Source organism: Pseudopodoces humilis, chromosome 14, assembly GCF_049639895.1.
Source record: "Pseudopodoces humilis isolate 2021_Gansu_Grassland_sample_001 chromosome 14, ASM4963989v1, whole genome shotgun sequence".
NCBI classification, from domain to species: Eukaryota; Metazoa; Chordata; class Aves; order Passeriformes; family Paridae; genus Pseudopodoces; species Pseudopodoces humilis.
Window position 1 is genome coordinate 367898 of NC_142213.1, and position 26332 is coordinate 394229.

The 26332-nt window shown below is 51.4% G+C and overlaps 1 protein-coding gene across 4 annotated transcripts in view; it reads right to left on the minus strand.

The window, feature by feature from the left end:
* The window catches only part of ZFHX3 (zinc finger homeobox 3), a 123003-nt gene that overhangs the window by 57695 nt on the left and 38976 nt on the right, over positions 1 to 26332 (minus strand). For all 4 annotated transcript variants that reach the window (XM_088062106.1, XM_088062104.1, XM_014260511.2 and 1 more), the window contains exons 2-3: positions 22261 to 24998; positions 19820 to 20316 (exon numbers count right to left, since the gene is read on the minus strand). In XM_088062106.1, the coding sequence (XP_087918232.1) occupies positions 19820 to 20316; positions 22261 to 24952 (3189 nt within the window). In that variant the 5' untranslated portion in view covers positions 24953 to 24998. The remainder of the gene's footprint in view (positions 1 to 19819; positions 20317 to 22260; positions 24999 to 26332) is intronic.

Consider the following 26332-nt stretch of genomic DNA (forward strand, 5'->3'; position numbering starts at 1 on the left):
AAACCCAGCCTGGCCCCCGGGCAGGGAGCTGTGTCCCCAGTGATTCGCACAGGAGGGTCCTGCTCAGGGGCCTCGCCTCCCTCCTCTGCCCCGGCTCTGTGCCAGCTGCCCCTCAGGGTGCCCCAGCCCTGCCCTGGCCCCGGGGTGGCCGGGCTGGTCCCACCAGACCTGCTCAGCCCCACAACTGCTTTCTTCTGCTAAGCAGGAAATGCTCACAGGGTACGACTATGGAAATCTGATTTTTAAACAAAGTAAGGAATGACACTACAGTCCTTGTTTCTCTCCCTCCATCCTTCACATACCTCAAACTTGTTTATTTTACCATCTCTCCTTTCCCCATCTTACGCTGCCTCACCCACAGTACTTAACCATAATCATGGAATTGAACATGACATTGTATCACCCCCTCTCCAGCCCATGCCACATACCACACAATGTTCCTTGGAGCGAATCTCTAGTACTGAGAACTGAGACCCCGAGGTGCTGCTGTTACACAAGTAATAAACTCTCCTGAGCACCCCTGTAGCCGTTCCTGCAGTTCATATTTACCATCTGATTTCTAAGCTTTTCTGCGTATTTTAAATGTTAAAAAAATCTTATAAATTTTAAAAGATGTTAAACTACTATCTGTTCAAAATCTCTTCTGTATGACGTGTATTCAGCCATGGTGCAATGAGCATGATTCCAATGGTGACAGGACAGAACCCCCCCAAAGCACTGCCAGGAGCACCAGTCCCTCTCTGCCATGTTAAACAGCTCAGCTGCTGTTCTGGGGGGCATCTGACCTGAACCTTCAACCCACCAGGCAGATGCAACAACACTTCGAACTATCTTTTGGTTTGGACGTTTATTATTCAATAGAAAAGGGCCCAGTTCCTATGCAGGCTTAACTGGCACAAAGCTTTCCCTTTGGAGGGCCCTGAATGCTGCTCAGGACAAGCCCAGGCTCACAGGGAACCTCTCAAGTCCTTGGTTTGCACCGTGAGGGGGAACACCCCATCACCAGCCTCAGGTGTCCATGCTACAAAAGCAGTAGAACATGTGAGAAAACTCTCTCCAGGCTCGAGGATGGCCCCTTCTTCTGCAGACTTTGACAGGACAACCAGCAGGAGAAACTCTGTCACTGCCCCAAGGACAGGCAGCTGTCCCCAGCTGCCCAGTGAGCTCACCTGCACACATCTGGGTCTCTCAGGGCAGGAAAAGCAGCTGAGGTAACAGGACTGGGGGCCAGAACCCAAAGTGGAAAAATAAGCTCATAAAAACTACACAACTGCAGCAAAGCAGCAGGAACAAAAGGAGCGATGTGCCACTCAGGCTGTGACAGCACCGCTGGCTGCAGCCCTGCAGATCCTCAGCCAACAGCACTCCAGGGCTGCACAAAGCTGTCAGACACAGCCCCAGCCAGCTCCCCACCCTCCTGCTTGCACAGTCCTCTTCCTCACCACTCTGACCATTCTGTGCAGCCAGGTGCTGTGTGTGTCACTGACAGACAGCCTGCACAAACCTGCTCCACATCACTTCCGAGTCCTCTCACGTCAAGGACACCCTGCCACGAAAACAAACGCCACTACCCGGAGACTCTTGAAAATAGAGTTGTCAGACTTCAACATCTTTGGCAAAGCTTTTCTCCATGTGTAACACTTTCCCTACCTCTGAACTCAGCACTCAGCTCCATTAGGATGGGTAAAGTTAGCAGTGATTTCAAAGAACTGACAGATGCAGCTGGGGAAGAAGGAGCCAAAAATCTGCTGGAAGGTCACAAATGCCACGGAAAGAAGCAGCAGCACAGAGGTGCACTGTGCTGGCTCCTACAAGCACCGATGTCTGAGCAGCCCCAGTGACCAGAACCAGCACACGGAGCCAGGGAGTTCTCAGTGGAGACACTGACCCGAGCTCAGGAGCTGCTGGAACCACCTCAGCCCTGCCAGCAGATCTGCAGTGCAGGAGAATACCCAGGGACTGACTCTTCCCCGGGGTAAGCTCAGACAGGGGTAATTAGCCACAGGCTTGGTAGGAAACACTCCAGGTGCCAGTGAGGACCGTACACCCCCGGGGAGGGACAGAAGGTGACCCTTACAGTGGAGCTGGAGGGAGGCTGTGGGTCAGCACAGAAAGCGACCTGACCCCGCTGCAGACCTCCGAGGCCTTGTGAGCATCTCTTGGCCCCTGTGTGCCTCTGATGTGCTGCACGAGATAAATCACACAGCACTGCAAGAGAAGAATCTGAATTTTTAATGGAAGTCATGTGGATGCAGCTGTCTGATCCTGGTCTGTTCCAAGTACTCCATAAAAGTCAGGGCTGGCCAATCCATCTTGCTTTCCTTTCACACCTGCAGCCCCAGCTGGAATTTCCTGGAGCCGGGGAGCGGCGGCGGCCGCAGCGGGACACGCTGCCTGCGCTGGGAGAGCTGCAGCGCCAACAGCCTCCCCCCGTGCTCCTGGGAGGGGGGAAATTGATTCTGCAACCAGCAAGTTCAAAAGCTGGACTTCTGCTCTTTCATATCCAACCAACATCCTGAATTGGTTACTGCTTCCAAAGGAGCAGTGTTACCAACCCTTCCCTCCTCCAGCCTCCTGCCTCCGTGGTGCAGTGCCAGCGGTGGGGTTCGGGCTCGTTTGCCCCTGAGTTTCTGCAGCTGAGCTTGTGGTGACTGCTCTCTGGTCCTTTCTTACTTACAGGCTGGAAATGTAGCACTCCCTCCTGCCACAGAGGTTGAGGTACCAATCCAAGTCCCCAAATCCCATGGAAAGGACTGAAGAACAGCCACAACTGCCTCCATTAACAGCCCATCCCTATACCCCACCACATCTGTATTTTCTGAGCCCTCCAGCCGTGCCTGGCAATCAGTGAATGCCACAGATGCTCTCCTTGTTAGCCGTGCAGCTGGTGCTAGCCACGCTGCAAGGTTTTGGATTCCTCCACAAACCCAAAAATGACCCAGCAAATGGGGTTTGCTCCACCAGCCCTTGAAGTCTCATTAAAAGCCAAATATTGCTCAGCCTGAGGATGGAGAGCTCAGCATGGATTTTACTGAACGTTAAATCAGCCAGCAAGCATAGCCAGCAAACTCTGTGGCACTTTAACTTTAAATAATGCAATAATTATTGAATTTCCTTTTTATAACTGAAGTGCTGGAATGTAAACAATGGGGCTGTAATTGCAGGAAGGGGGGATCAATAGAGGCAATCGTTTTCAGCCATGTTAATTGTAAATACAATTGCTCCAAGATGTCAGCCTCGTTCTTCTCGCTCCCAGAATCATCCTAACGGATGACAGAGTCCAACTTTCCCATTACAGCTGTTCGTTCCTTTAAGAGGTTCTCAATCAGGTCTGATCAATCTGTCAAGATAATGCATAGAGTAAGTAAGACTCTTCCAAACACAAGCTCCCAATCAATAGCCCGGACCTGCTTAATGAGGAGGGGCTAAAGCCCAGGGGGAGGCACAGTCCCAGCCACTGCTTGGCTCCAGCAGCCAACTTCTTCACAGGGTCTTAGAGCAGCTCCTAACGAGGGCATTGTTTGTGCTGCCTGTGATGAGCAGCAGCCCTGCACACCCACAGTCCCATGGGGTCTGTGGACAGAGAACAACAGAGGTGAACAGAAAGCAAGCGCCAAGAAAGGCTGAACTTGTAATCACATCCCTCACGCCTTTTCAATTGTGCAACAGACCTGCAAGGACTAATTAATCCTTCCTTGGAAGAGATGCCCGAAGATGCAAACCTGTCTGGGGACAGTCACTCAGACTCCTCCCGTGGAAGACTTCCTTCCCACGTTTCGAGGACGGACGAAGTCCATGGGGAGCCAGCACCGGCCCAGTTATGCCGACCAACCCCTCCCAGTGCAGAGGAAATAGGGTGGGATGCTGGCTGAAGACCTGCCGAGGGAGGAGATGCCAAGGGAGGTGAGGGAACAACCAGAGATGCTGTTCTCCAGCTGTAGAACTTAACTGCAGTAGCACAGGTATCCCTTGCACACCTGGGTTGCTGCACACTCGCTGAGCAGCCACGAGAGGGGGAAAGTAAGAGGTGTGGCTGTACTTGGGCACTCACCTACAGCATCCAACCTTCTCTTCTCCCACAATTGCACTGCAAAGACTTGCCAGCACAGGAAATCCACTCTTGGGCAACTTCAACTGCAGAGAATCTTCCAGAACCCTGAAATCTCTCCTGGGAGACACAGGCGCGAGCGCTGCTGTACGTGGAGATGCGCACAGGAGCGTGAGTATCGATCCTACTAATTAGAGTGCTAAAACCAAAGCACCATGAGAGTACATTTCCTACTGGCCTGTAAAGTGCTGCCCTCAGCCCTGCACGCTCCTGCCCGGCTGTGGTTCCACCACAGGACCCACAACAGCCCTGCAAGGGCACCTCTGCTGCTCACCTGTGCACCTCTCACCAACAGGAACCAACAACTTCACACAGAGTGACCTCTCATACAACCAGCCCAGATGTGAGGGATGTCACCCACAGCCAGCCTCACCCAGCAGCTCCTGTGGAGCAGCAAAGAGACTGGGAATGGTTGAACTCCTCTTGCAACTGAACCAAAGCTTGGACTAGGGACATTCTGATCCTCAGGAAAGCATCAAGTTGTGTCATTTCATATTTCCATGGATGCTGTCATCCCTGGAGAAACGTGGCAGAAAAGCTGAACTTTTGCCTGCAAAGGACTGTATGGACAGCAGTAGGATGGAGTGATGAAAAAAGAAAAAAAAAATTTGTGCCAGGATGCAGCAACATCACCAAGGAAGAGGCTCAGGGCTTCCAGCCCACTCCTTTCTCAGTGCTGGGATAGGCAGGAGCTGAGGAATTCAGGGAGCCTCATCTCTTCCAGGGTCAGGAAAACAAAAGGGGAAAAAACAACTGAAGACAGCAACCATAAGCAGGCCTCACAATGCCACTGCCCGGACCTTTATAACATATTTTGTACATCTACTTGAAAATAATCAGTTCAGTGTGAATTGCTAAGCTGTGAACACTCAGGTGAACTAGAGCAGCCTGGGAAAGTGGAAAAACACTGGATAAAAAGTAAATTATGTAATCAGAAGGTCTGGGGGGAACCTGGAAAGACAGGAAGATCGAAATCTGTTGTCCATATTGTAATTGTGCAGCTGCTGAGTGATTGAGGAGGGCTTTCCTTAACACAGAGCCAGGCTAGGACTCTCCATACCAGTGAAGTTTTGCTTTGTCTGGCAGCCAGGAGAACGAGGGCTCTCTGAGGAGGCTCTGATGCAACGCACTCCTGGGTTTTGTGCTGATAATGCAGCTCAGACCGGCCACCCAAACCCCTCTCTATGTGTGGAGCCTGTTTCCAGGATTTCAATTAAAATGCTGTTTTCCCCCCATATCAAGTCTTTTGGAAAAGAACCACCTGCAGGAAAAGCTTGCAGACTGTCTGACACCCCTGTGCTCTGTCCCACATCCCAAGTCAGGGGACAGCCAGGTGTGCCAGCCCCTGTCTGTCCTGCTGTGGCTCTGGGTGCCTCAGGGACTGCAGTGCAGAAGCCCAGCAGCAAACCAGAGGAGCACTGTGGAGCCAAGGTCCTGCCAGGGGACAGGAGGGGACCTTCATGTGCAGCCAGGGACTGTTGCAATAATGTGCCCTGAAACCATGTGGGACATTGAAACAGCCACAGAAATCCAGCCTGAGCTCATGCTATTTAATGAAACACTACGGATACAGAGTAAACTCCCCTCGCCCGGGATTTATTGTTCCACCCATCTCCAGGGAAGTTGTGGTGGACTGGAGCTTTCCTTGTTTTCATAGTGCTTCTTTACAACTTCTTATACCACTGTACCACCTCAACTCCCAGCAGATAACCAAAATGCATAACCAAAGTAACAACAATGCACAAAGGAACTTTTCAATCATCTCCACAAATTGCAGAATATCAGCATCAAAGACATGGAGGACACAATCTTCCCATGCAGAAGCCAACAGAGATCCATGGAAAAATGAAAGAGCCAGCTCATCCTTTTCCCACAGTCCACAGAAAGGATTTTTCAAGATCAGGTGATGAGGGAGGAAGGAAACCTAAAGGATGGGTGATGAACTAACATGACAGAATGGAAACAGAAAGAGGAAATATATAATACTCCTTGAGTCTTGAAGGTGTGTGAAAACCAGCAGAGGCAGGGAAGCCCCCTGGCAGGGGAGCAGCCCTTCTCCAGCAGCACACACTGTGCATCAGCCTGCCCTGAACACGGGGACAGGAGCAGCAGCTGATTTCAGACCGTGCTGCCAAGGTACGTTCTTCAAGTGTCTGTGCAACACAAACAGAACACAGAGCACCACGGAAATGCCCATGAGAAAATAAATAATTCTTCATTCAGTGAAAGCTTTGGATTGTATTAGACAAAGCCTCGGGCAATGTAATGAAAGAGGAAGATAAAAAGAAATGGAATAATTACTCACAGAATGAGGCAAGAATCCTGCTGGAAAAATATGTATGGAACTACTTATAATTAAGAACCAAAATAATGTCTGCACACAAAGGGCTGAATTAAGGCAACCTGCTACCTCCTATATTCTAGAAGGTAGTGAGGGCTCCAGGAACCCAATGGACACAAATGTGTCCTAAGAACTGTGTACAGAAATTCTTGCAATTGCTCCTTTCCCCACACCCCTGAGCAGCTACTCTGTAAGGAAAGCCACCAAGCTCTTGGGGAGGAGAAGCCTTCCAAACACAGCCTCCTCCAAATTTAACTGGGAGACCTCTCCAGTCCTTGGGCATTAATTGTTCCCAGCCCACCTGGTCTCCAGCAGGAAGGACACATCAATGACCCACAGCAATCCACAGCAGCACAACTGTCTGGCTCATGGGTCCTGCACAGGGTCTCCAAGCAGTTTGCAGCCTATGAACAGCTGGGCTTGCTGCTCTGTACTTCCTGTGTATATCTAAAATCTAATTCAACAGTGGTATAATTCTGCAGAGGGCTCTACAAGAGAACAGAATGGCTCTGAGCATTAGTTGCAGCTATTCCCTCCAAGACAGACTCCAGCAATGGAAAACAGAGAGTGCAGAAGCACACTGAGGCAAACAGAGCAAACCCAAGATGATAAATGTCTCTGCTCTCTGGTGCTCTCTTTGTTCATGTGTATCTGCATCCACTGGCATTTGCCTTCACAGGTACAGAAACCCCTGGGAAAAACTGGGCCCACCATTTACTGGTTTTAGCCGTTCTGGCTCTGCAATCCCAGTGGGCAGTCTGCAGAGACGCACAAGGTAAATGCCAAACACTGGGGAGGCAGCACTGATCAGCATTATCAGGGTGTACTGACCACTGCAATTCATAAATACACTGGAAGGAACAAAACCTTTTTTTGGGAGCAGCATCCACTCACAGCAGAAAGGTGTGAGGAGACAACAGATTTCTAAACCCTGTTTATGAAATTGCAAGTGTAACTCCAGTTACTCCAACTGCCCCAAAATTCTCATTTCTGTGACCATATGGGATTAATTTCTCTGGAAAAATACCCGTTCAGGGTTACTATATGTTACCAGGAGGTCAGTCTGCAGATTTCATGTCTGGATAATCCCCCTGCCCAGCCCAGAGTCAGACACTTGGATAGGACTAGTTAGAATGCATGCACTGGAAAATCCAGATAAATCAGAGCCAAGGAGGTGTGGAAATGATAAAAGCAAAGTTCCTGCTTTGTGGGACCATGAAAAACACTCAGGCAGCCAGAGGTGCTGTAACACAGACCCCATGACATGAAAACATCACCTGCAGGACTTTCAAACCTCTCCCGCCTATGGTCACAGCATGGCTGAGAACCTGATGTGGGACAGCAAGTCCCTTCTCTGAGGGGCTTCCAGCACTGCTGCTAGTGCTCAAAAGCCAAAGCTAGGCACTGTCCTCATTCTGTGCCTCCTGCCACGGGCAGATCCTGGGCTCAGCAGGAGGAGCCACAGCACGTGCACCCTGCGGACACCCCCGAGAGTACGAACACCTGTGGCCCTAAGGCGACACACCTGCACCTGCTAACCCCAGAGTTACAGAACAGTCCCACAAATGGTGTGGGTGAAGTGAAGGAAATCAGAATTCTCAAACCAGGACACCCTCTGGCTTTGTGCTGGAGAGGAAGGAGGTGAGTCTCACCCGAAGGCAGAAGGGGTCACCCCAGGAGAGCTCCTTGCTCCTCTGCTGGTCATGCCTAAAGACCCTCCTGGCGCACATGTGAAGGCTACAACAACTCTCTGGGCCAGTTTGAAAAGAACATAAGGGAAGGCTGAGCCAAGTGACCAGGACCTGCTGAATTAGGAATTTCTCTGCAGCACAGACTGGGGGCTGGATGGGGACAGGGAAGTGAGGGGACGCAGCAGAAGCCAGTCAAGGGGACAGACACAGCTTCTGCAGCTGGCTGGAGAAGCCCCACGCTGACTGATGTGTGCAGCTCACCCCACGGAGGGAGCCAGGGAGTGCAGCAGGACCCGTGGGGTCCCCGGGGCTGTGAGAGCCCCGGCGTGGCTGCGGTGCCGTGCCAGGCACCAGGGCTGCTGCCAGCCCAGCGCTGCTCTCCTTCCCCACCAAAATCCCCGCGGGTTCGCTAACCGCAGCCCTTTGAGAGGCTCGTGTATTTACAAACTAAGGCATGTTGAAATCAAAGGGGATACCATATGACATAATTCACATTAAAATGTCAACAGGCTGACAATTTATAGAGTCAATCCACCGGAGGTGGGGAGAACGAAGATGCGGTAATTGTTTAATTCCCGCTTAAACCAACAGCAGCTTTACCTTCAAAGCAGCACGGCATGCACGGCCTCTGGCGGCTGTCAGCCCTGGTGCCAGCCTGGCCCTCGGACAGCACGGAGGCAGCAGCCTCAACCATCCACTGGCACCAAGCAGGGGCTGGGGACGTGGGATGCTGCTCTGAGGAGCGCAGCTCCAGTCCAGCCCTTGGCAAATTTTCACCGGCAGCACAAGGACAAGCAGTTTTTCAGGAAGGCAGAGCCCCCCTGGTCAGGGCACCTGTGTCCATTTCCACCCCTGGGCACAGCACACCTCCTCTGGAGGGGATACAGCAGGTAAAGTGCTCTGAGGGCACGGGTGAAGGAACCAACTCACCCAGTGCCTGGCACTGCATGGCCCTGACCCCACAGGGACCTGAAAATACCACAGCACTGCAACAATGAAAGCGTGGGGTGTCCCAGCCATAAAGCCCCTCAGGGCACATGTGAACTTTTTACCCCAGGTAGACGGCAGCAGCTTTGCCCACATCAAATACGCCGTGGTGTTTTGTGATACCCCACACCGGCGCCCTCGGCCCGCTGACATCCCCTGCCCACGGACAGGCTGCTGGCAATGTGTCTTGTAGCCTGCAATAAAGCATAAGGTAGGCAGGAGAGGGAAACGTGCACCACTGGGAGAAATTCTACCTGGATAAACCGCAGCCAATAAATTTTCTATAAATGCCAGCTAATGCTGTCCCTTGGAGAGCACTGGGCAGGGACTGCCGGGCTCCAGAGCCCTCGGCACAGCCTCGCTGTCTGTACATAAACAGTAACACCTCATTCTCTCTTCTACCTCATTAACTGAAACGCATTAAAACAAGTGTGCACTGGGAGCAGCAAATGAGACTGTTAAACCAAGCTGATATAATCCTCATCAGCTGTGGGAAATGAGCACACATCCATTACACTGAATCAAACCGCCAACTGCGACTCATCGAGGATGCTGAGACCCCAGGAAGATGCTCTTCCCCGGCAGCTGTACCAGGCAGCTCAACCACTGCCTCCAGCACTCTCTCATGGGGCATTTCCAGAGTGCTGGGGTTCCATTTGCATTCCAGCAGCTCCCCCAAAGCACACAGCTGGGGGCCCTGGTCCCACAGTGCAGCCAAGTGCTGCATGAGGCCGCTGTGTCCAGAGGGAATCTGCTCAGTGAGATGCAGGGAACCATCTGACTCCTCTAGTATCCAAGCAGAATAAAAGGCCAAGGCAGCAGAGCTGAGACTCAGAACGTGGGACGTTTCCCAAGCCCAGTGTTCCCTGGGGGCATGTCATGCAGTGTGATATGGAACCTGACCACAGCAGGGCTGGCCTCAGGTGCTGGACACGTGTTCACACCCTGCCCAAACGGTACCGGCCTGCAGAACTGCACAAAGCCGGGAACACACCACAGCATCCCGATAAATCCCCAGCACTGACACCACTGTGGTGCCACAGCTGTCCCCATTCCCCCAGCTGACAGCCAGATGCTGAACGGGGGAGTCTCAGCAGAGGTTGACAGGAGCTGTCACACAGTGACACACGAGAGTCACACAAGTGTCACAAGAGTGTCACACAGTGACCACTGATTTCAGCACACAGGACTAGCTCCACACAAGGATATGGAGCTGCTCCAGCCATCACACCACAGCTGTGCCTTCATGAGCAGATTTGCTCACAATGTTGAAGAAATGTTCATTTTGCCTCCCCCCATGAGGAGGCAGAGCAGGGAGCCCTCCCAATGCTGCAGGAACCGGACAGACCACATTCACCCCAGACAGACAGACAGACAGAAAGATAGCACTTTGTGCCCTCCACCGCCTTGGGTCTGAACTGCTGACCTCACCAGCGCAGCTCAGATTTCTAACTCTCCTTTCCTCACGCCAAGCAGAGCTGATGAGGCAGGATGGAGTCCCCTCTGCCTCGCCTCCAGCCCTGTGCTGGGAGGAGGTCCCCTCTGCCTCAACCCTGTACTCACAGCAAGAATGTAAACAACCCCTTCAATCCTCACAGCTGCTATTTCAGAGAGTTTAACTCAACAGAGCTATTACATGGCATTTCCCCCATGCGCAGTCTGTGCACAGTGCAGCCCAGAGCAGGCTGCCTGGGACTTGCTCCTCCCTGTGGAACAGGACACCCTGGGGTCTCCCTGGCAGCTCCCAGCAGCCTGCACAGGCATTTTGAACGGGGTCCATGAAGTCTGTTTAACCAGCATGATGTGTGCAACAGAATCACAAAGAAACAGGCATTTAAAGTGACATCTGTTGGATTAATTAGCTGTGTAATTAGCCTCCCCTCTGTGGAGACGGGCTTTGTTACTGCTGCCTGAAACTTCCCCAGGTGATTCTCTTTGTATCCATCCTTCCCAGAGCACAGGGAGGAGCAGAGTGGGTGAGATGGGGCTGTACTGCCCAAATGAGGGGCAGGAGACAGCCCAGAGGCCACAGGTCAGCTGAGGGGAAATAAGTGGGTCAGAGAACCCCAATTGCAACATCTGTGTGGTGGAACCCAAACAGGAATGTCCATCAGCCTGAGCACATTCTGCTCAGAGATGAAAGGCAAGGATACAAGTCAGGCATTTATATCCTCCCCAATTAAATCAGAACATCTCTGTCTCCTGCAACCAGCTCCCCACCTCCCTGGCCTGTGAGCCCAGAGCTGACACGGGGGACACAGCAGCCACTTCCACCTGAGCCACAGCCAACTCAGCAGAACACAGAAATCCTGAGGTAATCTCTAAGACAAAGAGGAAAGCCAGGATCCTGGGAAGAGCTGCACTGCACTAATGGTGGGATGGCCAATGCAGGTATCTCCCTGCTTTAAAGCAGACCAAGAGGGACGCTGGTGGGGACGGTGTGCTGGGCTCTGCCCCGCAGCCCTGGGCCGTAGGCACCCAGCCTTTTCTCTCTGCCAAAGCTACCTGGAGCCAGGGATCTCCCTACAGCTGCAGCCAGGCTCACCACAGCCCGTCCAACCACACCCCAAGGCTCAACTTCCAGAGAACCTGTTGCACAAGTGTAACTTACTGCCTCATTCGACTTGCAGAACTTGGCTGCCCACGTCACGGTGCAGAAGCAGGTTTTTTTACAACTGGCAAGAAGGGGAAAAAGCCCATTATGGTATTAAGTTATGTATCATGCATACATTATTTATTGTAATTTAATGAATTCTCTATGAGATAGCAAGCACAGAACCTCCCATGCTGCTTCCATAGCAATTCTGGGGACTTTGTTACAACAATTTCCTTAGGAACAGTTCAGTTAAAGCTGGAGAAGGACGACACAGTGTCCTGCAGCCCAGTGCACTGGCACAGCCAAACAGAAACCAGCAGTCCATGCCAGGTCACATAGAACAGGTTGAGGAAGGCACCTTGTGGGCCCCTTCCTGGCCTTCAAACCAGCCCCTGCCAGAGATGGATGCTAATGAATGCCCATCCATTATTTAATGAGGTCGTCGCCAGCGAGCCTTCAGCTGCAGAACTGGTGCTTGGCCAGGGCTGCAACCCAAGGCACTGAAAACCTGGCCCTGCCCAACTAGGAAAGGTACTAAGAGCATCCTGAGGTCTTCGAGGCACATTACCTGTGTTGAGGAATCCATCAAGTGCAGGCAGCTGGACCCAAGACACAGACTGAAATGCTGATTGAGCTCTGGGTTCCAGCCCAGGACAAGAGGCCATGAGCTGCCAACCTTTGGGATAACGAAGGGCAGGCTCAGGGGGAGCTACTCAAGCACAGCTCCTTAGCACAGGCTTTGAGCCCTGTGCTGCAGTGCCACTTGTCTGCTTCAGCCTCACACCAAACTGTCTCCCAGCTCCTCCACCTCCTGACTTGTTCCAGTCCTACCACCTCACCTTCAACTGCGTGTGTTGAGTGTCTGCAGGATGTGGGGAGAACACCCTGACACGTGCTGTGGTAAGATCCTGACAACTATATTGGTATAAGAACCCAGAACCAGCTGGATAATGCCACAGCAGGCCCATTACCTGTCCTGAACAGGCATCTTCTCAGGTCTCCTGACTGCAGCTTCCCACGGCAGGGCTGAAGCTGCAGGCAGGAGCCTAAGTGGATGCCTACCCCTCTGCTCACAGTGGCTGGTTGCCCAGAAGACAATGCCAGTCTTTTGGATCTGGACCAGCATCTCTCCCTCCACGTTCTCCTCTGCAGAGCAGCGACCTCCCACACCAGCACGGGAGGGACAGTGGGCCACTGACAGCCAGAGCCTGCCAGCCACCCTGCACCAAAGCTGTGGCCAGAACCACTCTGTCCTCTCCCTGAACATCCCAACACCACCACCACCTGACATGGGAAAAACTCCTGCTTGGAAACTTAAATACTCATTCACATGTTCCAAAATTACCAGGATAAAAGAATGAACCATAAACACAGACAGACCTGGCATCATGCACAGGAAAGGGTGAGATGCACACTGACACTCCATCAATGTGATGACACCTTGTTTTGAGATGACACCTGAGGTTCAGAGCAGCTTTGGAAGACCCTCCCCATCCTGTGCTGAGCCTCCTTCCCTGCTGACCCACAGCTCTGGGTGAACAGGGAAAGCCAAGACCCACTCCTGCTGCTCTGCCCACGGGCTGCTACAGAAGCCAGGAAAAAAAACTAAGCTTTTATGGATTAGGATAAAGCTTGACAAGGTGTTTTTCTGCTTGATTTTTTTCCTTGTGTTTGGTTTGTTTAGTTGGGTTTTGTAGCCCATTCTCACCAATGTTTTGAATTCTAAACCCTATTTGACTGAGGGGTTTTAGCTCCATGTTCTGGGGAGCTCCTGGCTCCTGCTGTGCGACCAGGGCTCCTGCTCCAGCTGTACTCTCACTCCTTTGTTATTTACATTGCTTTTATAGGGTGGTTTCTTTACTAAGCTGCTGGCTGCACATGGCTCAGCACTTACTGGAAAACTTGAGAGAAAAACCTAAGTGACAGAGGCCCATAAATAAAACATAGAGCAAGCAACGCTGTGTGCTCTCAGCAGTTCTGATTCCAACCCTTTCAAAAAGCAGTGCAGAGAAAGAAAAAGTTCTGTGATCCTGTACTAACAGACTTTGGTATTCAATACCTAAAGGAAGGTAAAGGTGTCTTTTAATGCCAGGGTGACACCACGGAGAAATCTGTCACTAAGAGGCACGTGCAACCCCATGAGGGAGGTGTCTCAAAGGGTTAAACTGATACCGGGAGCTTTTTATAGCAAAAGACTCATCAATCCCAACAGGACCAAAGGTACTGGGTCCTAAGGGTCTGTTCTTCTCACGCTGGCAGGTCATAACCTCCCTTCATTACGAGTTTATCCAAGACTAGAGGATGCAGATTTGAATTAAAGGTTTTGGAGACCATCTTAAAAAACAACCTTGTAGGGAGACTTAAATGAGTATTTTTTTCCCTTGTGAAGCTGCCACTGGAATTTGTCTTAAACCTTGCAGGAAATCAGCTCAAAGTCCCTCATATGCTGTAATTTAAATGGGCTTCAGGCACAATTTGTGTTGCTCAAGAGTGTAATTCGGAGCTCTGATGCTGCATCCGTATTCCAAGAGATAAACGTGCAAAAATAAAGCCAAAACACACTGAAGGCAGACAGCGAGTAAATCAAAGGTTAACAGAGCTCTAAATCTCCTAATCAGCACAACAGACTTTCTGTGAGCAACTTTACTCCAAGAACCTTAAAAGGCAGAGATGGGAGGAAGTTTGTGATAAAAATCAAAACCTAAACACATCTCCTTTTGCCCACGCCATCACCTAGGTATTTCAGAACTGAATCAGCCCAGCTTCTGGCAGCTCCAAACGGAGCTCTCTGGCAGGTCCCCGCACTGGTCCCCAGAGCTTTCCTACACTGAAGTCCTACAGGGAACATCTCCTGTGATGGGATGAGAAGACTCTCAGCTTGACCTTACTGCAGAATTATGGCGAGACTAACTCACACCAATCCAAATGCAGCAGTATTTTATTAAACCAGCAATTTCCAGAGCACTGAAATTGATAAAATTCAAAAATTCTCCTCCACCCTGGATTCCAGTGTCAAGCCAACTCCAAGGACAATGGTCTTCACCCAAGTCATTCCAGCCATCTGCCATTCCCACAACTTTCACTGGTATATTCTAGGGGTTTTTTTAAGCCTTCCTAAGACAAACAATCTAAATTGAACACAGTATTGAACCAACAGACAAAGCGAGGATTTACACAGTTCATGTATTATCCCCCTTACCCTTCTGCTTCCCACTCATCATTGAGGCAATGTCTTCAAAGAGATTGGCAACAATTCCACATCTTGCTCGCAGGAAGAAAAACTTTAAACCCCCCCCCCCCTTTTTTTTTTTTGTTTTTTTCACATGTGGGGAAGCAGGAAGCCTAGCCCCTCCTCCCCTCACCCCCTCCAGTAGGGTTGTCTGCCCCCCATCCCTCTGTGACACCAAATTCCATCAATCATTTCCTGTGAAATCACCTCATCTTGTAAAGTTCTTCTGCAACTGTCACAGCTTTACATCTAAGTGGTCCACTATTTTTATCTCATAGCTTATTTTTAAGCTTGTTTTTAAGTCTGTTTTTGGATCACTTATGAACAGAGAAACCACCCTGTATGTTTCCTATTCTTTTTCTCCATTGTGGAAAGTTAGTTTTTATTTTACCTTCTGTTTCTCATCCTTCACCTCCCTAGCCCTGCCCAGACCTCTTCCCCAGTTTGTTCATGAAGAATCTTATCAAAGAGCCTGGGGATGCCCCGTCCCTAGGGATCAGCCCTGCCTGTAGCCTGGCTGCCTCCTTCTAACTGGCAGTGCTGCAGGAACCTCTCTTCCAAAAGTCTGCTTTTCCCCTTCCTAATGCATATGCCTCCTTTTACAGTTTCTATCAATTTGCTGACTTAATGCTTTGCAGTTTCTGGCCCACACTTTTGCCAGGAGCCTCTGCCCCCTCCTGTGGGGCTCCTCCAGAACTCTTCAGAGCAGAGTCCTGTGAGTTTTTCCTTCATGGCTCCTCTGCATGAGACCACCCCTCAGGATTTATCCTCCCTACAGAGGTACCTTTCAATTCTGCTCTTAAACACACGGGAAGAATTCTCTCCTCCTTCCCCTCCCTGTGACACAGGCCTTCTCTTCCCCTGCCTCCACATGTAATACTTTCCTATTTGATCACATTGGACTTTCTGTGGACTTTGGCCAGGTTCCCCTCCCTGCTCTGTTTTCTCAGGGGTTGTTACGTTTAACACAAGCACCTAAGGTGCTTTTTGGTAACTCCTCTGTGACACACACACATCACACCCTTTACTGTATCCAACAGCAGCTCATCCATTTTCACATAATTTTAACTTCAAAGTTAGCTACTATTACAGAAGGTACTCTTTGCCTGGCTCTATTATGGAATGACACTAAATTTGAATACATCATCATCATCACCACCATCATTCTGTAACTACATCTCATATATTCCACGCATCCTCTGGGATTAAAACTTTTTGGGGATTTTCCAACAAGTTTCTTTGAGAATCCTGTGATGGGCAAAGGAGACACAAGCTCCTGTGGGAGAGGCACGATGGGCCAACACTGCTCCATGGTGGAACTGAGGCCTTCTGCTGGGTCTGCAGCTGCACATCCTCCTTCCCTTCCCACAGGCCAGTTTCACTTCTGTCCCAGTCAGCACAGATCCTCACTTTCATCACCACTAGCACCACCAGCACTGATATTAGAGTGATTTTCCTGCACATTCTGCATCTCTAGCTAACAAAGAGCCTCTATGCATGGCACCATGTAACCCAAACCCTCTCCTTCAGACTCCCTATTCCCTAAAAAAACGTGAACTCAGCACTTGGAAACACTGAAAAGGAAGACACTGAATGAACTTATTGAAGGCACTTGCTGGAAGTCTGGCCAGCAGCGTGTTTCTTCAGTAGTTCTTTGTTTAAACTTCTGAGCTGCACATTCTGAACTAGAGATTGTCAGGAAGTTGTAGGAAATGTCCAAACCTGGCTCTTTCTCAAGCAGATTAATTCCTTCTGGAAACTCCACCTGTGCAGTAGAGGCTGGGAGCTTGTGCCCAACCTCTTCCAGATGTGTGGAACGCTGCAGCCCTGCTCCCTGCTCTGCCCAAGCTCTGCAGTCACGAGGAGACAAGCCTCTTGTCTCTGCTCAGCCACCTGTCCCCCAGCCCAGGCCACACCGTGCCCCAGCAACGGGAGGAAGGGTCTTCAAACCCATCATCTACCTCAAGCCAGAACACGTGTCTCAAGAATGTAATGCCACGCATTGCCAAAGGTGCTCTTGCTTTCCAGGGAGTTCTTTGGGATCTAAACCCCCTCAGTCACCCAAGGCGGTCAGCAGCCACCGGAGACGCTCCCACAGCAAGTGCCAGACAAACAACAGCATTTCCACTTTAATCACACAGTTTTAGGGGGACAGCAAGGAATTGGGAGTACACAGGAATAAAGGAAAGGTTACCAGAGCCTTGCAGTTTTTTGCCATTCCTCTCCCCTTACCCCTGACAGGAAGAGGCCTGATAGAAGCTGTTGCAGAGCACAGGACGAAGATGGCAGCAGAAGACCAGACCTTCTCCCCTGGCACGGGGAGTGTTGCAGGAGAAGACTAAAAGGCTCACCCAGCTATGGACTGACAGTGTCTCCAGATCACATTTTCTGGCAGCAAGTAACGCTGACAGAAGTGGCACTTGGGCAATGCAAGCAGCCAATAACATGTGATTTAGGGAAAAAATGGCAAAAGCAACAGAATAAGGAGGATTGTGTGTGATAAGCCCAGTGTGTGCTCTCACCCAGCAGCATCTGGAGAGGATTTTCTCCAGCAGGCAGGGAAGAACTCGATTACATCCAGTTAACTGTGCTCTAAACTGATTATGCATGTGCCAGGCTAATGGATTACATTAGCAAGAGGAAAAATAACATCCAATCAATCTCAATTTACTGCAGACCACACCAAGGCCTGAGAGAAGAGAAACCATTCTGTGAACTCCCCCACTGCCACTGCATCCCTTCAGTTATCAGCAGAGACGGCGTTACAGCTGCTCCAAGGACTGCTGGAGCTGTGCTGGAGCTGTCTGATCCATGCCTCATCCAGAGAGAGCCCTTTCCATTAAATCAATCCCTGATTCCACCTATGCTGAAGCAAGACACTGGTCTGACTGGTGAATCCAGCCAGACACTAACCCCTGCTCCAAGCTTTCACCAGCCATACTTGAAGGCCAATATATGGAGCATTCCAAAGGAATCCATTACTGTGAAACATGTTCTCCTTCAGCTGGTGTTTCACTGCTGCTGTGTCAGAGGCAACACAGGGCTGCAGCAGCGCTGAGAGTGCCCAGGCCTCTCACAAACCTGAAAACTGACAATTCCTCTTAGCCTGCCCAAGAAAAACATCCTAGGAATCTTTATTACGAGAACCTATGCCTGTCCCCTGACGCTGGTGGGATTTTTTTCCCTTTCTGCTTTTTTTTCCCCTTTTCTTTCCCCTCAGTGAGAGAATGCTAGTGCCCCAATGGTTTTTCCCCACTGGAACACATTTTAGATGCAGGCCCTGGATAAAAAAAACTTTAAAGCTTTGCAATGTATACTCAAAAAAGCAATATTATGCACAAAAAAATCATAATACAGCTTTCAAACAACTCTCTTGTACCCCAAACTGGCCTCCACAGAGGCGATTCAGTTCTCTCAGGGTTCCTGAAGTCTCATGGGCACTCTCCTGTCCCCAGTTACCAAGCTGCCTAACTCCCTCAGGTCTCCTGCACACCAGACAACAGAGGTGTATGTGCAGACCCCATTGCTTCCAGAGCCAGACTCTGCTGGATGAGGCTGGATCCCAGCACAAGATGGAATAATTGCTGTCACAGCCCTCCTGGCCCCAACAATGAGCTCAGAGCAGCTCCCCACCAGTTCCAGGTAGGTCCAACAACCACAGCTCAAGGTAATCCTTGTATGATGCTCCTGGTAATCACCTTCCTCCCTGAATTTGCTGGAACTGTTAATTCCTAGGAAAAATCCAGGAGTTTTAAAAATATGGCTACACTGTGATGTGGGTGGGTACTACAGAGCTCAATGTCAGGTCTCAAATTCCCATTACATAAAGAAAAGTTTTCAAAGAAATAATTAAAAAGCGCAAGGTACACTGTGTGTATATAAAGAAATCTCAGCACATTTGGGGGAAAGCAGGAAGAAGAGGATGAGGACAGAAAGAATATAAAAAACCTGTGAGGAATGAGCAGACAATGAGCGGGAGAGCACGTGTGAATAGAGGGGATGCGGCTGCTGAGATTTATGGCAATTCGTACCTGATTGTTCATACTAAAGCTATTATGGGATGATTAGAGAAAAAGGTGAAGCTTTAAGTCCAGTGAAAATCAATAGAAACGTCTGGAGCAATTCTGCTGCACGAGTGAAAGGACTATTTACTGTATCCGGAGCTCCTCTTGGGTTACAGCCCACAGGGCTCAGGCCAGCAAGGGAGGGGGCTGGGGATGAGACGAATGAGACAGGAAAGAGAAGATGGTCATAAGGGTTATAAAGACAGCACAGAACGAGGAGGGTGGGAGAAGTAAAGACAACAAGATGGGGGTGCCAGCCCAATTCCGCTGCGGATGAAAACACGCGGTGTCCCCGGCACATGCGGTGTCCCTCTCCCAGCCTCCTCCCTGGCACCCAGCAGCGCTTTGCTCACGGATCCCAGCACTGATGTACAGCGAGCACAGCAGCACCACAGCCACGGCCCCTCCGCCCGCTGCCAGACCAGCACACCGACCACACCAAACGCCTTCAGGTGACACAGTGACAACCCCGTATGGGAGAGAGCCAGAAAAACACAGGCAAATGTCTCCTTGCACAACTTTTCTAACAGTGATTGTTCAATTTCTGTGCAGAGTATCACAGCTGCAGTGCCATAAGACACACAAGCCCCCTCTAAAGCACTGTGGTGTGAACGTCTACTGGCCTGAAGCCTGCACAGCCACAGTCACTAACAGAACACAGGCTGAAGAACTGCAGCATGCAGTGAGAGTGGGTGCCAATGGAGAGTTCTCAGCAGCTCATCTCCAGAGGGTCACAATCCATTGTGGTTCAACATAGATTTTCCTTGGAAAATGAAAGAAGATGAAGCAAAACCAACTCCTACCTTGTAGAGCTTCAGGCTGGCCTCGTGCCTCGAGTTCACGGTGTGAAGACGTAGCTTCTCCAGACTGTTGGTGTAGTAGTCGCACGCGTTGCATTTCAGATGGACTGGGTTCCCAATGGCCACGCACTTGAGCCTCCATTCGTTGGCTTTGCCCCCCTCCTTGATATGTGCCACCAGCTGGTATTTCTGCACATGCTTGTCCGTCTTACAGTGGAGCTGGAAGTTGGCCTTGAGCTGTGTGTTGTAGCGGCACAGCTTGCACTGGTAAGAGTCCCCCATCACCGCCTTCCACTCGTCCTCAGGGAGGCTTCGCTCCACATTCATGTGGAGGCCCAGCATGTCCAAATTATCTGTAGTGAACTTGTTGCACACAGCGCACTGAAAGAGCTTCAGCGATGGGTCATTCGTTTGTGTGAAACTTTCACCCAAGTTCATGAGCTCCTCAGACACCAGCTGTCCACCACCCAACCGCATGTCCAGCGGGATCTCGCCACCCACTGCACGAAGGAAAAAGGGGAAGAAGAGGTCAGAAAGGCTGAATTCTTTCTTTATTTTCTTTATTCAGAAGATAAACACAGAGCAGAACATAAGCTGCTCCCAAGTGCCACCTGTGTACCCACAAACACACAGTGAGACCACATGCAGCCGTGTGTCTCCTGTAGCCCATTCCTCTGTGTGGCTGGTCTGCAACAGAGCTGAAGAAAAAAGCTATTGCAGACCAGCACAGAAGGCTGGGAACTACTACTGTCACCCTTGCTCCCTCTTGCTGAAGGATCGTCCAGCCCTCTGCCCATCACAGGTGGCAAGAAAAACCCTACAGACTTTGAGAGGATGAGTTCCATAGCACCACACTGAAAGCTTCTGTGGCTATTTCAAGAACAGCATTAACACTTCGTTCTGTTTTTTCTTGCCTCCCTGGAGAAGCAAATGCTTCATGCAGCAGGTAAGCACAGTCCCTTACCACATAAAGCAAAGGTTAACTGTCACAAGCCCAGGGGATGGCCACATCACAGGGAGGTCACCACACTGCCATCATAAGCTGGCAACAGTGCAGAACATGGCATGGACAGAAACAACCTGAGAAGTGCCACTTCTGCACTGTTACATCTCTTGTCCAAGAGTTCAAAATGGTGAAGGATCTTCTAAAAACAGTTTTGACAACAAATAAAGAGGATGCGAGAGCATGTCAAGGAGAGCTGGGAGGATGCTGTGTCAGGCTGACTCTTCAAACCAGAGACTCTTCAACTGTGCTCACTCACAGCTACTGAGCAAAACAGGCTCCTGCTCACACCAGAGCATCTGAGATGCAGAGAGAGAAACTCTGAACAAGCACAAAGGCAAACCAGGTCCCCCGTGCCACTTTGCTCTCCTTTTCTGTTTTTAGGACATTTATACTCTTTCTACAGTTTTTTTTGGTATTTTACCTGTCACAGCTCAGCTTAAGAATCCTACAAAAGGAACCAGGTAAACAATTCCTCAGTTAATCAAATAGAGATGTTATTTCCTTAACTTTTTATTTCCTATGTTGCAACTTATTTGCTGAGAAGCAAACGCTCTTTAAGACACTCCTTCCTGATCTCACCATGCAGGAAAAACCCCAAAGCAGACTCTTCTAAATTATTAATGTTCTGCTCAGTTTGGACCAAAGCGTATGAATGGGAAAGATCTGCTTCACTTCTCGCAAAGCTCACGACGTGCGTATCCGAGTCAGAAGGGCCAACCCGGTGTCAAGTGCTTATTAACACACGCAGGGCCTCCCTCTGCAACCCTCAGTGTGAGATTTGCAGCCATCAGGTGCACAGTTCACAAACTGCTCTCCAGGCAGCTCATGGACATCCAAGGCTCTGTCATTTACTTTAGGAGCTTCAGGTAAAACACTCCCAACTTATCACAACTGCCCCGCGCTTCAGTAAGGAGAAGCTCTGAGCTTCAAAAGCCTCCAATCCCATCCATCACTGGCAGCAGAGGAACACTACCCCTTCCACTCCCCTCAAACCTGCTTACCTTGTCTTCTCAAGGCAACGCAGCGTGGAACAAACCAACCCCGAACAAATACACCTGCCTTTGGGAGTGCCAGCAGGTGATTGCACCCTCTCTCAAAGCTATCCACCAAACTACTCCCATTCCTCACCAAACCCAGGACAAGTTCTCATGAAACACTGTAGTTAGGATGCTTTCCACAATGAGGAAGAACATTCAGTGCCATAGCATCTGTAACCCATGTCTGCTGTTACATTAACTCCCTATGAAAACTCTTGGAAAATGTTACTAGAAAAGCCACAAGATGAGGGAAAAACTGCTCTGGGTGAACACAGATGAGAAACCTGCACTGTGCAGCCTCCATCCTCGACCAGCACACAGAGGCAGCTCATGGGGCCGCAGTGCCAGATCCCTTTGCTGGCTCTCTTGCGTGAACATGCTGGAAACCCCTTCAGCCTCACCTAGAGATGGAGCCATCGTTGCCATGGGGTTGGTGGGATCGAGCTGGAACCCCCCCATCATGAACTGTGCATCTGAGGAAGTGCTGTCCATCTTCAGGTTGGGAAGGTTCATGTTCTGTGCCAGGTAATACTGGTAGAGCTCGGCCTCGGCGGGGGACGGCAGGCTGCCGAGGCCTAGGTGCCGGTTATGCTGGATTTGGGACATGTTTTGCTGAAGCAGCATCATATTGTGCATGTGCTTCTCACTGGTCATGTGAATCCGAAGGTTTCTAGCTACATTGGTCTCATAGTCGCACACCTCGCAGCGCCACGTAGGTTTGGTTTTTGGTTTGGTGGGGGAGGGAGCCCCGCAGGTGCTACCGATGTTGGCGGGAGCGGCTGGCGCAGCCGCAGCCGCTGCCGCCGCTGCCCCCGCAGTGTGGCTGAAGACTTGCTCTCCCCCTCCGTTCTGCAGGTTCTGCATGTTGTTGAGATGCTTGTCAGACTGCATATGAATACTGAGGTTGCCTTTGGTAGTTGTGGAGTAGTTACAGACCTCGCAGCGGAAGGGCTTGTAACCACAGGTGTAGCTCTCGCCCCGCGCCAGCCGCGGGTGCGGCTGCCCGCTCTTGCAGTAGACGCAGGAGCCACCTGGCTCAGGATGTTTCTCCTTCATGTGCGCCTCAAGCGTCTGCTGGTACTTGTAGTGCCAATTGCACTTGGGACACTTGAGTGTCTTACATGAGTTGCGAGAATGCATCATAGTCATGTGGCCACCCAGCGACCGCGAGGAGCCCAGGACCGTGTCGCACTTTGGGCACTCCACGCCACTCCCCGAGGGGCACTCCCCACCCCCAAGTTCACAGAGGGGGCCAGCATGCTGGTGATGGGAGATGTAGCTCCCGTCCTCGCCCTCTGCACTCTCATTTGGTTCTGGTGCTGTGGCATTGTCTTTATTGGCACTTTCATCGATGAAGTCCAGCCTCCTGCTGCCCTCGGCCACACTGGCTCCGCCACCCTCATTGTTAAAGCTTAAGTGATTCCTCCTGTTTGCACCATCAAAGACAAAGGAAGAAGCAGAATTAGAACTAGTAGAAGCCGTGCCCCGTGACAGGGTCTGGAGCACGTTAGGCATTAAGGGAGAGTTAGAAATGCTTTGGTTTGAGAGAGCAAGGTCCTTTTTGCTGCTGCCACTGCCTGCCACAGCCCCAACATCCTCCTGGGGCCGGTCCTCCAGTTCATCCTCCAGCTCGTTTGGAAATAGTCCTTTGCAACCCTCATCATCCTCATCTTCTTCCTCTTCCTCCTCTTCCTCTTCCTCTTCCTCCTCTTCCACATCCTCCTCCTCCTCCTCTTCCACCTCCTCGGCTGGCTCCACCTTTTCTGAGAGGCTGTCCTGGTCGTCCCCCTCTTGTTTCTCCCCCCCTGCCACCCCAGGGTCCTTCCCCTCCGAGGATTTGGTGGGACTGGAAGCCAGCGGGCCCAGGGGGACTGAGGTAATGGGAGTCTTCAGAGCTGAGCTGGTCAGCCCACCCAGGTTGAGGAGCGCACTGGGGGCAAGGACACCCGCTGCCGGCGGTGGCTCAGCTCCACCGGCCGCCCCGGCCTGGAGGGCCTGCTCACCTTCCATGCAAATGCCACTGAATTTACCATAAAAACTGTGTCCAGGGCCTATGAGGTTAGCTGCGGAAACAAGAGGGTGCTGAAAGGTTTTGTTTTTTGGTTCCAGAAAGCTGACAAGGGGTTCCTTGTCTTTGCCTATCCCTTGGATGATAGCGGAGATGTTCTTATTGCTAAGAATTTTCCGCTCCTCCTCACTCAGAGTCATTCGGTGGTCGTGCACGGCATGGGTCACGAACGAGCGGACATACCCAAAGGAGAGCTTGCACAAGAAACACATCAGAATGGGCTTCCTCTTCCCATAGAGCACAAAGCCATCGAATTTGGACAGGTCCACATTGTTGGGAACATCTTTGGATACGCAGGAGCTTTTGGCAGAACCGTCGCTGTTCAGGTAATCCTTGTTGCTTTTGTGTCGCACATCGAAGACGCGGAAGCTGTGCAGGACGGGGCTGATGCCCGCCAGGGCTGAGGTATTCGGGAAGGCCTGGTCTGAGCCCTCAAACCACTTCCCGAAGGATGAGGCTATGTGGAAAGTGTTGATGATCTGTGGGTAGACGGGAGCGGCAGCAGAGGGCTCTCCCTGCTTGGGCAGAGAGTTCGGGAGCAGCGAGGGGAGAGTCCCGCTGCCGCCAGCAGCCCCGCTCTGCACCAGCTGGCTGAGGCTCTCCACGATGTAGGCTGAGCCGTCGGGCTGGTAGACGATCTCGCCGGCCAGGTTCTCCACGTCGCTCTCCTCCTCGCCGTCCTCGCTGCTGTCGCTCCCGCTCTCCCCCCGCAGCGGCGGGGGCGGGCGGGTGCCGGCACAGCGGTGCTCCATGTAGCTCTGCAGGCCGGCGAAGGAGGCCGCGCACTGCCCGCAGCTCACCTCCTCGCCCGCGGGCTCGGCACCCGCCGCGCTGCTCTCGGGGACGCGCTCGGGGAACGGCACCCTCAGGCTGTCCAGGGGGCCGCAGCTCTCCGCCGCGGGCTGCTCCATGCTGCCGGCCGGGTCAGGGAGGTGGGCGCTGTTGAGATCAGTCCATTGCTGGTGCTGAGGAATGCCGCACCCATTGTCCTTCCCGGGGATGACGGGCGAGTCACAGCCTTCCATGGCAGGGCCGGCACGGAGCGCTCATTGCACCCGGTACGGCTCCGACCTGCGGATGGGGAGAGAAGGAGAGAGGCAGGTGAGTCACGGTGCTGCTGCAGAGACCCCACCGAGGGCTGCTGACCCTGCTTCTCAGGACCACCGTGGGGGCTGCTGCACCGAGACGGGCTCTGGGGACAGGCAGCCCAGCCCTGGGGAAGGCACTGCTGGGAATGAGCAATGGAAACGCTGGCAGCAGCAACACGAGAGGCAAACTGAAGGGGCCTGGAAGGTGGCAAAAACCTCCTTAAAGTCTTTTCTAAAGGGAGCCAGCAGGAAGATTGTAGCACCTGCACTGTTATCCCCAAGGCCTTGGGTCTTCAGAAAACAAACCATCATGGGAAAGTTTGTGACAGCAACAAGAGATGACAACAACAGTTCTGTGGCTTTACAACTTGGTAAAACTCATATTCTCCGGCTCCCCCTAAGGCAGATGCTGTTTTTCTGGCTCTTACCCTTCTGTAATGGCTTGCGAACCACAGACCCAGCACTCCCACACGTGCACCCCAATGCGAGACCCAGAGCAACTCACAGCGATTTTGGCGTAACAGGAGATGTAACTGCTCTGTTCTGGACAGAGCTTAAACAGAGAGATGTCAGGAGAGAAACCAAACAGGAAATTCCAGCTCTGACAAGGGTGCATCCTGGGGATTGGAAAGCGGTCAGCCCACCATGCTCCAGGAACCTCTCAGAGATCCTACAGGGCACAGCGTCTGCACACAGATTGCTTCCTCTCATCCCTGGAGACAAATGGTGGGTGCAGATCCTGGAAGAGGAGAACACCCTTCCCACTACCATTCCACCAAAGCAACGTGACTGGAGGATTCCACCAAGTGCCAGGCAGTCAGCAGGCCTGGGCTACTGACCGTGGCCAACATCCAGGGCCCCCTGTCATCGTGACCCTTTTTGCTGCATCTGGCCAACGACTCCAGTACTGCAATCCTAAAGGAGTCCTGCAATCATACTGGAGCCCTCTTCAGCTCATACAGAAAGTGTGAAGAGAACTGGAAACCTGCCAGAGAAGACAGGACCAATTGCAAAGTCAGTGACATGCCACAGCAGCAGTGTGTGAATTAGTTCAAGCAAAGGAAAACGGAGTGACAATCAGCATTTTTTTTTCTGGTTTCACTATCTCCCAGTTTACACTTTCCTTTACCACACAAAGCCATCCACATTTCCACTGGTTTCTCTAATGTGTTTGTACTTTCTTTTTACATTTGACTTCTGTTAAAGCTTGAAGGAAAAGCTTTTACAACCACCACTGAAGGCACAGTCTCAAAGCCCATGTGCAAGGACGCCTGCACAAGGACACGCAGGTGCAATGGAGACACCACCCAGTGTGAT